Source organism: Lithobates pipiens, unplaced genomic scaffold (assembly GCF_037356315.1).
Source record: "Lithobates pipiens isolate NorthernLeopardFrog02 unplaced genomic scaffold, aLitPip1_a1.2 Scaffold_19, whole genome shotgun sequence".
Taxonomy (NCBI): Eukaryota; Metazoa; Chordata; class Amphibia; order Anura; family Ranidae; genus Lithobates; species Lithobates pipiens.
This window is the reverse complement of record NW_027507764.1, coordinates 183,047,572-183,061,685: the sequence shown is the minus strand read 5'-3', so window position 1 is coordinate 183,061,685 and position 14,114 is coordinate 183,047,572. Positions and strand designations below refer to the sequence as shown.

The 14,114-nt window shown below is 42.3% G+C and overlaps 1 protein-coding gene across 5 annotated transcripts in view; it reads right to left on the bottom strand.

Moving 5' to 3' along the window:
• Positions 1-14,114, bottom strand: part of MYRIP (myosin VIIA and Rab interacting protein) — a 689,287-nt gene that overhangs the window by 47,747 nt on the left and 627,426 nt on the right. For all 5 annotated transcript variants that reach the window (XM_077491541.1, XM_077491539.1, XM_077491540.1 and 2 more), the window contains one exon: positions 1,395-1,583. In XM_077491541.1, coding sequence (XP_077347667.1) covers positions 1,395-1,583 — 189 coding nt within the window. The remainder of the gene's footprint in view (positions 1-1,394; positions 1,584-14,114) is intronic.

Here is a 14,114-nt window from a genome sequence, read left to right as displayed (position 1 = left end):
GAAATATAACAAATGAATTTGAATGAATTCGACATGATTCGGGAATTCTTTAAAGATCTAATGAAACAAAAGGTCAGCTCAAAGTAAATCTTATAGTCCAATCAGCTAATTAATTTGTGCTGGAGGTTAGATTACTGGCAAAGTGCATTCCTGAGAACTGAGTTAGAAGGGTGTTGTATTGTATTTGAGCCGAGGAGAAGAGACGTTCTCATTGTGTGTGTTAAAAGATTCAATAAACAAATGACTTTCCAAACTACGAATCATTATCATGAATGTCTATACTTACATAAATTCAACGAATACGAATGAATTTGACACTCTATGAATAATAACGAATTATCCGAAAACGTATTAACGTAACATAACTAATATAACAGAATGAAATGATGTATTTTACGAATGACAACAAACCAAAACTAAACAAAATTTTCCGTTGTGCACAAGTCTACTCTTCAATGCTTTTCTTTAGTAAGGTAAAATAATGCCGCGTACACATGACCAGACTTTTTGAGGGACTTGGTCCGGCGGACTGAATTCCGACGGACAATATGATCATGTGTGGGCTCCAGCGGACTTTCTCTTCCCCAAAGTCCGGCACACGTAGAAATAAAACTTGCTTCAAATCTGTCTGCCAGACTTGGATTTCTAGCAGACAATCCGGTCGTCTGAGTGCTAGTCCGACGGACTAAAACCGACACTAGGGCAGCTATTGGCTACTGGCTATGAACTTCCTTATTCTACGTCATCACGTTAGAATCCGTTGGACTTTTAGAGTGATCGTTTGTGGAAGCGTTCGTTTGAAAGTCCGTTGGACCTCAGCTGCAAAGTCCGTCGGATTGTCCGCCGGACCAAGTCCGTCAAAAAGTCTGGTCGTGTGTACGCGGCATAAGACTGAACCCCAGACAGCTTTATATTTCTGTGAATCATTTTCAGCAGGACAAGAAGTAAGGGTAAATATAACAGAGACTGGAATAACTGTAAAAATGCAACAGGAGTTCTAATCCTTCCCCACTAAAACTAAGGGAAACATACATTTTAAATTCAATTTCAATGGCTTGACATACATTTTAAATTCAAATTCCTGTTCTGGCCACACTGTGAATATTACTTTTTCCTACTGACTGCTTGGACTTTTTGAAATGAAAGATCATGTTACGGCTGAGCCTGTCAATCAATGAAGCTCTGGGTATGCATTAATTTTTTTAGTTTATTATATTTTAAAAGGGATTGATCCTTTATTTATATGAGAGACTTACATATAAGTAACAGCTTCAGGCGGAGCAATATGCCAACTTTTTAACTGTTAGAGAAGGTAAATACTTAGACCACAATGTATTACTTTACACTGCATTGTTTTCAGGAAATTATATTGAAGTAACTTTAACCATTCTTACATTTTCTTCCAGTTTGGTCAGCTGCTCATCTAGTCTGAGAGGGTCATCAACTACAGGAAAAGTCCCCCGTTCAAGAGTATTTCCTGGGGAATCCCATGTATCTGTGGATCCTGCTATTAGTTCCTCAGTTGCATTGATGACTTTAAGGACTTCTGTTGATATGTTGCAGAGAGACACAGCAGAGTACTTCTGTTTAAGTACAAGAGTACATGGGGATAAAATAGCAACATGTTAGAAAAAAAATTAATTAGAAATAACTGATGTGTAAATAATTTATGCTAAAAATGTGTGAAACAAAATTTCCAGTGCTTGCATATTGCAGAAAGCTTACCAATTGACTATGAAGGCAATAGACCAGGGGTAGGGAACCTTTTGAGCACAGCATGCCGAATACAGTTTTCAAAGAAATTGAGTGCGCAGATTTTATAACAAAAAAATGTCAACTTCACACTCGTAACCCCCCTGCTCATCTGCCCCATCACTATAACCCCCTGCTCATCTGCTCCACCACTGTACCACCCTGCACATCTGCCCCACCAATATATACCCTTTCTCATCTGCCCCACCACTGTAACCCCCTGCTCCTCTGCCCCACCAATGTTCCCCCTTTCTCATCTGCCCCACCACTGTACCTCCCTGCCCATCTGCTCCACTGCCATACCCCCATGCTCTTCTGTCTCACCACTGAACCAACTTCTCATCTGTCTTAACACTGAACCTATTTGCTCATCTGCCCCACCACTATAAGCCCCTTCTCATCTGCCCCACCACTGTACCTCTTGCACATTTGTTCCACCTCTGTTACCCCTGCTCTTCTGCCCCACCACTGTAACCCCCTGCTCATGTGATCTACCGATATATCCCCTTTCTCCTCTGCACCCCTCTGCACATCTGCCCCACCACTGTACTCCCCTGCTCCTCTGCCCCACTGCTGTAATCGCCTGCTCATCTGTCCCACCAATGTACCTCCTTTCTCCTCTGGCCCAACACGGAAACCCCCCTGCTCATCTTTCCCATCACTGTAATCCTCTTCTCATCTGTCCCAAAAATGAACCCCCCCTTGCTCACGTGTCCCACCACTGTAACCCCTCTGCTTTTCTGTGCCACCGCTGAACCCCTTTCTCATCCCTTCCATCACTGTACCTCCTGTACATCTGCCCCACCACTGTACCCCCTTACTCTTCTGTCTCACCACTGTAACCTCCCTGCTCATCTGCCTCACCACTGTACTTCCCTGCACATCTGCTCCACCGCCATATCCCCATGCTCTTCTGTCTCCCTACTGAATCCCCTTCTCATTTGTCCTAACACTGAACCTATCTGCTCATCTGCCCCACCACTGTAACCCGCTTTCTCATCTGCCCCACCAATGTAACTCCTGAACATCTGTCTCATCTCTGTTACCCCCTGCTCTTCTGCTCCCCCTCTGTTACCCCTGCTCTTCTGCCCTACCAATGTTCCCCTGCTCTCCTGCCCCACCACTGTAACCCCCTACTCATCTGTTCCAACAATACATTTCCTTTCACATCTGCCTCACTGCTCTACTCCTTTTCTATTCTGTCCCAACACTGAACCCCCTTCTCATCTGCCCCAACACTGTACCCCCTGCTCTTCTGTCCCACTGCTGAACCCCCTTCTCATCTCTTCCACCCCTGTATCCCCCCTGCACATCTGCCCCACCGCTGTACCCTCCTGCTCTTCTGTCCCACCTCTGAACCCCTCCTGCTAATTTTCCCCACTGATGTACCTTCCTGCTCATCTGCTCCACTGCTGTACCCTCTTTTCATCTATGATATGCGTGATATGCAGAGTGGTGAAAGGAAACATATATGAGACAAATCTACCTGTCCTGGCACACTCATTCTGCTGATCCACCTCTTGCATCCAGCCCACGTGCTTGTATGTGATGTTACATACAAGCATCTGGAATGGATGCGCAATGATGAGCTCAGGTCAGGGGCATTTTCTGAAAGCAGTGGGCATGTGTGCAAGATCATAAATTGGGCCCCCGCAGCTGAAAAAAAGTGTGGCGCTCTGCTCCGCAGCAAAAGTTGGGTGCGATTTTCATTGCGCTGAATACTGGCTGTGGCTTAAAGGGACACAGAGTGCCAGGGTTCAGTAGTAAGCGATGCAATGGTTCAGGAATAATTTCAACAAAGTTTCCAGAAGCTCATCAGTAATTCCAAAATCTGTCATCCGATTGTGGTTTTCTCAATCACAGTGAAATTAATTCTTTCTGAGATTGGTAGTGGCAACCAAGTAAGTAATCTTCCTCCACATGGTGGACAGGACTAGCATGACTGTGATTGGCTTTAGCAGTGGCCAATGACAGTCCTCCTCCTCCTGAAAACAGAGACCACCCCCTAGCAGAACTGCACCCAATCTCTTCCCCATCGGAAAAGCTGACAATTGCAGCTACAGCAAAGTTAGAGAACCAATCAATGTTTCCCATCTTTTACAATGTGTGAGGGCACAGTGCCCCCCCTCCAGTGCAGGTGCGGCGTGGGGAATTCTGAAATTGGAATGCATTAGTGTCTCACCGACACAATCCCTGTGCTGCTCTGCTGATGGAGAGGGAGTCGAGTGCCGGCAAAAGAGGCTTTATGGGCCGCTTGCGGCACCAGTGCCATGGGTTGCCTACCCCTGTAATAGACTATACATGTGAGCCAAGTACTATGTAGCTGGCTAATGTTTGGAGAATCAAGTAATAGCTTTCAAAGATTGCATAGGGCAGTTATTTTTCCTATTAAAGTGTCTGCAAGATATTCTGAAATAGTGAACTATTAGCTATGCAGTATATTTATCTTATTTTTAGGGTTTGTGGTCATTGTCCAGCATATTCACAGCAAAGTGGCTGCGCTTTAACCATGCAATTAGCATACTTACATGTAGTCAGGGACATAAAAATATACATACAAAAAGTGCTCCATATACATTTTAAAATGCGTACCCTTCATATACTCTCTTATTTGGAAATACACGTTATCAACAAGGAAGTCAAACAAGGTAGAGCCAATGCAATAACCAGTTGTCTTCCATCAGAAATAGAAACCCCCATACTGGACTGGACAGACAATTATTTATTTTTTTGGCTAATAATATGGAAATCAACTGCAGGTGGATCTTTGCATTATCTGAGAAGTTATTACAGAAATGCCAGCCTTATTGAATTTTAGTAATAAGCACTTGAGAAAAAACTGAAAAAATTAGCACAGATTAAAAAAAGCCACATAGGTAAAACAAAACCAAGTAGGATATGACAAAGTAATAAAAAAACAAAACAAAACACACTGGATAATCAGATATTAAATCAGAAGCCGAAATGAAAACACTGACACAAATGAGAGGAGAACGATATTAGAGACAACAATGAAATTCAACTGGTTTTATAAATAAACATGAGGTCAGTAATAATTTAAACATGTCAACACTGCAAAGATACCTAAAGTGGTAATAAACTCCAATCTTAAAGTGGTTCTAAATGCTCAAGGTTTAGAATGCATGAAGGTAAAAAACTTTCTGTGTGCAGCGGCTCCCCCAGTCCCCCGTCATACTTACCCGAGCTCCTTCTTGATCCAGCGATGTGCATGAGAGACTCGGCTCTCTGGGGGACTTTCCCTCCTCATTGGCTGAGACAGCAGTGGGAGCCAATGGCACAGCCAGTGAGACAATTGAGAAGAAAGAGGGGACAGGGCTGAGCCACGGCCCCAGGTGCCTGCAGCAAGCTGTTTGCTCTGGAGCACTCAGCAGGAGGGTGATGCCAGGAGCGTCGGCAGGGGACCCAAGAAGAGAAGGATTGGGCTGCCATGTGCAAAACCACAGAAAAAAGCAGGTAAGTATGACATGTTTGTTATTAAAAAAAAAAAAAAAAATTGACTTTAACCACCTCCCATCTGCTATATAGACAAATGACGGCGATCACTTCTTGTTCTGGGCCAATGTCATATAACGTCGCCCAGCCTTACCACATTCGCGTGCTCTCTGGGACTTAGCATGACCCCGATCTCAGTAAAGAGCCGATGACATAGCTCTTTATCCATGTGATCAACAGTGTCCAATCACAGCTGAATACATGTAAACATGGAAGTGCCGTTAATTGACTCTCCTTGCCTCACACTGACAGTGTGAGGAGAAGAGAGCCAATCAGCGGCATCTCCTCACAGGGGAGACCTGCACTGATCTTCAGGGCACTGATTATCAGTGCCCTGATGACCAGTGCAGCTCCAACAGTGCCCAGCAGTGATGCCACTCTGTGCCCATCAGTGACACCCATCTGTGCTCATCAGTGATACCTATTTGTGCCAATCAGTGAGGCCATTCTGTGGCCATCAGTGTGGCAAGTCAGTGTTGCCCATCAGTGCTGCCCATCAGTGCCCTTTAGTGCTGCTCATCAGTGCCGCCTATCCGTGACACCTATCATTGACCATCAGTGCCGCCTATTGGTGCCCATCAGTGTCACCTATCAGTGCCCATCAGTGATGCCTATCAGTGCCCATCAATGCTGCATATTAGTGCCTCCTCATCAGTGCCACCCGATCAGTGCCACCTCATCAGTGTCCATCAATGCAGCCTTATCAGCGCACATCAGTGAAGGAGAAAAATTTACAATTTAACTTATTTTCAAAATTTTCTGACAGAAACTAAGAAAATGTTTTCTTTTTTTTTTAAATGCTGGGGTTTTTTTAGCAAAAAAAACAACAACCCAGTGGTGATTAAATACCAGCAAAAGAAAGCTCTATTTGTGGGAAAAAAATTATAAAAAATGTATTTGGGTACAGTGTTGCATGACCGTGCAATTGTCATTCAAAGTGTGACAGCGCTGAAAGCTGAAAATTGGCCTGGGCAGGAAGAGGGTGAAAGTGGTTAATATCACTTTAAACATTGCCCTGCAGGAAGGCTTATATGTCTTACCTGTAGGTCCACTGAAAATGACCCAAACTTGCACCATTTAGTAGATATGCACTTTGGCTGCAGTCAAAGATGTCACTAGAGCATGTATGTTCTGTATTTATAGCACAGTGCGTGTGTCGTGAATGCAGAGTGCCACGCGTCATGATGGTGACTCCCATGCACATACACAGGAGTGAGGTCATCGCAGCCCTGAAAACCCGAAAGAAAGACTGGGCAAATATGGAAGCACCAGGAGTGCTGACAACTCAGCGCTGGAGGGCTCCCTTTGAAAGGTATGTGTGTTATAATGTGCTAGAATGCAGTGCATACTAGCATATTATGGTACAAACCTGCAGGGGGCCCATTAAAAAAATGTTTGTAGAGTTTAATACTGCTTTAACAGACTGCAGCAGTACAATGCAGGCACCACGTTTCCATACATTTACATATTCCCCTCCAGCCCCGGTGACGTCCCGGAATCCCTTGCCTTTGCAAGATGACAGTTGCAACCAGGCCCGGATTGGGACAAAAAATAGGCCCGGGCAATTTAGACTGAGCAGCCAATTTTCCAGCAACCACCCGTTCGCGAGGGCAGTTGGTGATGGGATAATCACGGAGTCAGTCCTCTGCACTGTAATATAAAGGGGACTGCACTGTAATTTAATCTCTGATTACAGTCCCCCTTTACAGTGCAGTTCCCTTTTCATCACAGTGCCCATACCAATCACAGCCTTCCATTACAGTGCCCCATGCAGTCATGCCCCCTAATTTTTCTCTGTAATCACAGTGGCCCCTTTTACTCTCTGCCTCCCCTGCACAGTCCTACCATTGGGAGGGCAGAGGCAGGATTCAGCCTGTGTGTCCTCTACCGTGTCTCCCACCCCTCCAACGATGTCATCCTATAAGAGTAGAGGGCGGTAGGAGCTGTAGATCAGGATTATATTAACAAACGGGTGATTACCTGCTTGCTGATATTAAAAGACTCCCACTTTATTGAACCTGTATTAACATTTCTCTTCTTTTTTCACCTATAATATTTTAGGTTATCCCATTTTCCTTTTTTCCTTATTCCGGTTTCTTACTCTTCGTGTTCTTTCATTTTTATCCTTTATTATTATTTTTTATTTCTCCTTTTTTTCCTTTTCTTTTATTATTTATATTTATTTTTATATTTATGTTTTTTTTTTTTTTCACAATTTATTTATTTTTTATTACTTAGGTAATTTTCTTTACTTATTTTTTAAGTTTATTTTCATACATTTTTCTCAGTTGCACCTTATCCTCTTAAATTGTCTCCTTTTTCCACTAATTTCTTCCTTTTTTCCTATTTTCATTTCTCTATCATCTTTATCCTTTTTTATTTTTCACTCATATTTTTCTCTCATTTTCATGTCCTTTGTCTCCTTTTTCTTTTTTCCTTGTTTTTCCTCTTTCTCTTTATATATCCCCCCTTTTTTTTCTATCTGTTCTTCTTCCTTTCTTCCCCTCTTCTTACCCCTTTCTTATCTCCTTTTTGCCGCCATTCATTTTTACACTTTCCTTTGTCCTTCATTACTCCTTTTCTTGTTTACCTGTTTTCCTTCTGTGTCTCATTTCCTTGTTTTCCTATCTGATGGCTTCACTTCTCTCTATGCACTTACACTTCTCATGTAATCTGCCTGGGTGGGCGGGGTCTCCAGACGTCCTATAGGTTTCCAAGACAGCAGCCCCAGCCCTGACAGCGTCCCCGTTGCCTAGCAACCGCCGGCAGCAGCGCGCGTGCGCGGACAGCTATCGCTGTTTTGATTGGATCCGACCTGCTGCCTAGCAACCACGGATCCCTGCACTCACGCTCTTCAGTGTCTCCGGCTCCTCCCACCCCTGCTCTGCTGATAGATTACATTGTCGGCAAGGCAGGAGAGACTGGAGAGCAGACACAGGCACAGCCGCGCAGTGAGAGGTGACCGCGGCCTGTGTTAACCCTCTCCAGGCCGCGGTCATCGCTTACCTACCGATTTGCGGCCCGGTCATCACCAGGTATCGGACTGCGGCCCCGAGGCCCGGTGTGCCCTATGGCCAGTCCGGGCCTTGTTGCAACTCTTCCTGTTTTGAAGGCTGCCCCCCTTCTGCCTTCCACACACTGACCACAAATCATTTTGATGGGCTATTGGAAATTGCAAAAAGAATAAGGTCAGAGTGTTTTGAAACTCACATCCTACAGCAACCTGGTTACGGGACACCATCTGCAAAAGAGGCAATGTATAGAGGTGGGTGCAGGCACCAGTCAGTGCATCCATTGTACTGCAGCCTGTTCAGTATTTTTAGAGCTAAAGCAGTATATTTATGATTTTTTTGGTCTACTGTGGTGCATTGAAAACCCTTTGAAAAGAAAAGGTTGACATAACGCACTGCATAATAATGCACCTATGTTCAACCCACCTCTGGACCATTTGAGCACCTGTTCACACCAGGCCTTGTGGTAATCTCTATATTAACACCGTTGTATTATTCACTGTGAATATCACCTTAACGCATCTCCACGGTGCATGGTAACACAGTACTGTATGTTGATGTGCAATGTGTTAGTGAAAATGCTGCAGGTATAATTTTTGGTCATTTGTTAGGGACCACATTCTAATGAATGTGCTGCCTTAATGCAGCACATGTTACCGAGTGACATAATGGGGGTTAATTACGCAAGGCAAATCCACTTTGCACTACTGAAAGTGCACTTGGAAGTGCAGTCACTGTAAATCTGAGGGGTAGATCTGAAATGAGGGGAAGCTCTGCTGATTTTATTATCCAATCATGTGCAAGCTAAAATGCTGGTTTTTTTTTTCCTTGCATGTCCCCCTTGGATCTACAGTGACTGTACTTCCAAGTGCACTTTCAGTGCAATTTTAAGTGCACTTTGAACTTGTAGTTTGCACTTGTAGTGCAAAGTGGATTTGACTTTCGTAATTAACCCCCAATGTGTGTGTTAAGTGCACTGCAGCATATAAATAGGACCCTGACAAGTGTGTTTTAAAAATAATTTTCACAGACCAATATTAGATTAAACAATGAATTAGTTAAAGTTAAAATAGGAAAATCTGCACAACAATGATGACTCCACAGGCAAAACTTTAGTCAACTGATATGCTTTAGCACATGGTCCTCCTCCCCCCTCCCCCTCCTTCTTTATCTTAATCTAAAAAATAACAATTTAATGATGTAGAAGTAAAACTAATATTTTCTCCTTTATAAATTCTCTACAATGTCATCGGAAGATAGCATATAACAAATATAGGGGATTATTTACTAAAGGAAAATGCACTTTGCACTGCAAGTGCACTTGGAAGTAAAGTCGATGTAGATCTGAGGGGGACATGCAAGGAAAATAAAAAACAGCATTTTAGCTTGCACATGATTTCATGATAAAATCAGCAGAGCTTCCCCTCATTTCAGATCTACCCCTTAGATTTAGAGCTATTGCACTTTCAAGTGCTCTTGCAGTAAAGTGGATTTGCCTTTCGTAAATAACTCCCATAGCCTTTTAAATCCATACTTGGGTACAAATCATCTTCCTTTTCAGTATCCACATGAATATTGATTGACTAGCTTCACCTGATAATTTACAAAGTGTTACATCCTATTCAAAATCTGAACAAATGTTTATTGGTCAGGGTCTCAAACAAATGTTTTTAAATACATAGTTTGATGAACAGTAAGGAATTTCTCTACCAAAAAATAAGCCTACCAACATCTCCAGTTCTGGTTGACTTTTCTGTGAAGCTCATCTAATAAAGATAGTATGCATTGTCTCCCTCCCTCCCAAAGCCTGCCGAAAAACTCCCAGCAATTGCATCATTCTGTGCTGCTTTGTTGTTAGGATGTTACTAAGACACTCCCCAGCCATTAATGCTCACCCCATCATCACAGGAGAGAGGTCTCAAACCCCCCACATGTGTTGTCCATCATCCCCTCTGTCAGGGAATCACTGAGCTCAGAGCTACTAACACAAGGGAGAGGGAGAGAGCATTCAAAGGGGTTTGAATCAGCTGGGAGTTTCTTAGCAACATGCTAGCAACAAGGCAGAACAGGATGATGCCATCCCAGTAATTTTTTAGCCAGGCTTCAGAAGGTATGCAAATGGCCTACAACTAAAGTAAGGGCATTACTTACAGTAATTTTGTCCAAAGTTGACCAGTTTGCTTTTTTTCACAAGGGCCCCTTACCTGCATAGGCCGTTTTTTGTAAAGGTGAACTTACCCTTTAACAACAGTTTTCTGGCTGTAGATCCTATATTGAACTACCTGCACCTAATATGTGCACGCATCTGGACCAGTTTCCTAACCATTACATTATTGCTTTTGGTTGCTTTCTGCTATCTCTTAATAGTTGTTAAAGGTATTTTACTCCATTGGGATCTTGGCTTTGGACACAGCACTTAATTCCTCCCTTTCCCCACATTCTTCCCTCGCTTTAACTTCCCACATTATTCCATTTAATTTCCTCCTCTCCTTTACTATTTGTCCTCTCCCTTCTACATCCGGTCTTAGCCCTTGTACACACGGTCGGAGATTCCGACAACCAAATCCGTCGGAGTTATTCCGACGGATTAATTTCCGGAAGAGGTCCGGAAGTGATGTTGCATACAGAAGGTCGGACAAAGTTGGCGGAAAATCCGATTATACATAACGTGATGCCGTTATTTCGTTACGACGGGACTATGTTCAGGCTAGTAGCCAATAGCTTTGGTCTAGGAATTTGATCTGAGCATGCGTGGCACTTTGTCCGTCGGAGTAGACTACACATTATCGGAGTATGTCCGATCGGAGCATTTTGTCGAAAAATTTTATCGGCAAGTTGGAAAAGTTGGTCCTTCGGATATTCTGATGGAAATAGTCAGATGGAGACCACACACAGTCGGAATATCCGACAAAACGGTCCGATAGGAAACATTCCGACGGAATACAAGGGCTTAGAGTAAATTTTAACTTAGAAGATTCATACTGGTGGTAGTAAATTGTTGTCTGTTGTTCAATCATCTAGTATCCCCACAACAATGTGCCTCCCTTGCATCTATTTCGCTATATGCAACTGTCTCATGCGTTTAAAGCCCAAATATTACCCGGAACGCAAATAGTGCAATCTAATCTGGAGAGGGTCACAAGATATGAATGCACCAGGAAACCGACCTTGGTCCTCTATGCGCATCTCCTAAGCCCTTGTACACACGGTCGGATATTCCGACAACAAAATCCGTTGGATTTTGTCCAACGGATTTTGTTCGAAACTGGTGTTGCATACACACGGTCGGACAAAGTTGTCGGAAAATCCGATTAGTTTGAAACGTGATGACGTAATTTAGTTACGACAGGACTACGTTCAGGCTAGTAGCCAATAGCTTTGGTCTAGGAATTTGATCTGAGCATGCGTGGCACTTTGTCCGATCGGAATTCTCTACAAACGAGCGGACAAAGTCCGATCAGATCATGTTGTTGGAAAACTTTATAGCCCAGCTCTAAAACTTTGTCGGTCGGATATTCCGATGGAAACAGTACGATGTAGCCCACACGCGGTCGGATTATCCGACAACACGGTCCGATTGGTTATTTTCGTCGGAATGTCCGACCATGTGTACTAAGGCTTAGAGTTTTCTATCCAGATCTGTCAAAGTACCGTCAGCGATGGACACCTATCTCGGGACTGGACTCTGAGGATTGGGAGGACATGTGGGACTTTCCCTTCAAAATCCTGGTCTCACTTCAAGACCATCTCATACAGTACAAAATACTACACTGGGCATATATTACCCCATATAGATTGCATAAAATGAGAACCTCCCTGTCCCCAGAATGTTGGAGTTGAACTGGGGATCCGGCCGACTTTATACACATCTTCTGCCTAGCAATTAATAACTACTGGTCACAAGTACTATCTGTAATACAAGAAGTGGTGGGAATAGATATAGTCTCAACCCCGCAGATATGCCTTTGGGGCTTAGTAGAAGAATTGGCCCCCAGGATAGCAGAGAGAACTCTGATAGGACTCCTTATTTTCTATGCCAGGAAAATTATCACTCTCTGCTGGAAAAAAAGTGCCTCGCCATCAATATTGGTATGGAAAACACATGTAAATAAAGTATTACCCCTCTATAAGGAAACCTACCAAAATAGAGGATGCCCCAAAAAATATGATAGAGTGTGGGCCAAATGGCTACCTGAGGCCTCCACAAAAACCGCAGACTGATTGAGCATGTACATAATACCACTCTATGGGTGGATGTTATTTTGATATATTGGGTGACTTTTTTGTATTGTAATCTCTGATATGGGTTTATTTGATATCTATTGTCCCTTGGGTCTCGACTGAAAGATTTGATCCTTAGATATTTCAATTGAGCAGGAGCCAATACAGCACTATGTTTTGTTTTTGTTTTTTTCTTGTGGACGTGCTACAGCTGTATGTCACTAATGATGGAAGCAGCCCAATTGCGGGCTGGCACTGACCCCTGCTTGGGTCTAGTCCAAAGCTGTGGAAGGTTTTCTGTTTGTATGTCTTATACTCAATAAAAAGATTTTCAAAAAAAAAATTCCTGTTTGATTTTTATGCATGCAATCATATTTTGGACATCTGTTTTATCCACCTTAATTTTGTGGACGTTAAATTTTCTTTTGTCCTCTTTGACAACAGTGTTTTTGCCATTGTTAATTGTTATACCACATGCCATGGAAACGTTTCTCCTGTGTTATATGTACACATCTCACTAAAACATTTATTTAAAAAAAAAACACTTGTAACCTAGAAATTTACCTGCAATGAATATATGGTGAATAAGAGATTCACTGCTTCATGAATATGTCTCACAGATTAAATTAATTAATTTCAGTTCAGTGTTTCTTATGGCCTCTTGTTACAGAAAGTATGAATGGCTTGTTGATAGTATGATAGTAATGCTTTGACCACTAACATGCGCAGAGCATGTTAAAAAAATATATATATTTAAAAATATTGTTTTTTTTTTCAAAACTAATTTTTCATTTTTATTTTAATTGCACAATATCGGTTCAGTTGTCTAGAGGACCTTTGCTGGTCCCAGGGGCATACGAGTGTCACTCTATATCATTCATTGATGCAAGAAAGCATCCCGTTTTGAAATCCCTTTCAAAACTTTAGTTCTATAATATATCAGTATGATAGAGTCCTGTGTCTTAGGGCACTTTGTTTATAGGCGGCAGGATCATTAACACAATAATAGTCACCAAATTATAAATAAACTTTGGATTTTGACCATATCAGGAAGGTAAGAAGTCATAATGATGACGATAAGAGCTGTTCCTTGTAGATCAGAAGCTCTTAAAAAGTAGACAGAGTCACCTAAGACATAATCCAAAGCTTTAGTGCTTTCAAGTGCCAATTAGATTGAAATACATCCATCAAGAACATTATGGAATAAGGCAGGGCAATCGATGCCACTTGAGCGTTGTGATGGGTTTCATGATCTCAAACCCCTTAATATCAATAACGAAGGCCACAGAATATCTTTTCGTATTTCAGATTTTTTTTTCTCAAAGTCCATACAAAAAAATAAAAAAATATTTTAAAGTCTGCTAAATTCAATATATGTTTCCATTTAAAGACTTTGTTAGGAGTAATACATCGTCTGTAGCAGTCTCACATGTTGCAATTAACTTTTTTTTCTCTATCAAATAATGGATATATTTAACCACTTGAGTCCCACCGTGTTTATTTATTCACTTCAGTCCTATCTCATTCATTATGCCTTTTAAAGTTTGTAGTCTACCCTAACATATTCAATATTGTTTTGTTTTTTTACATACGGTGAGGGAAAAAGTATTTGATCCC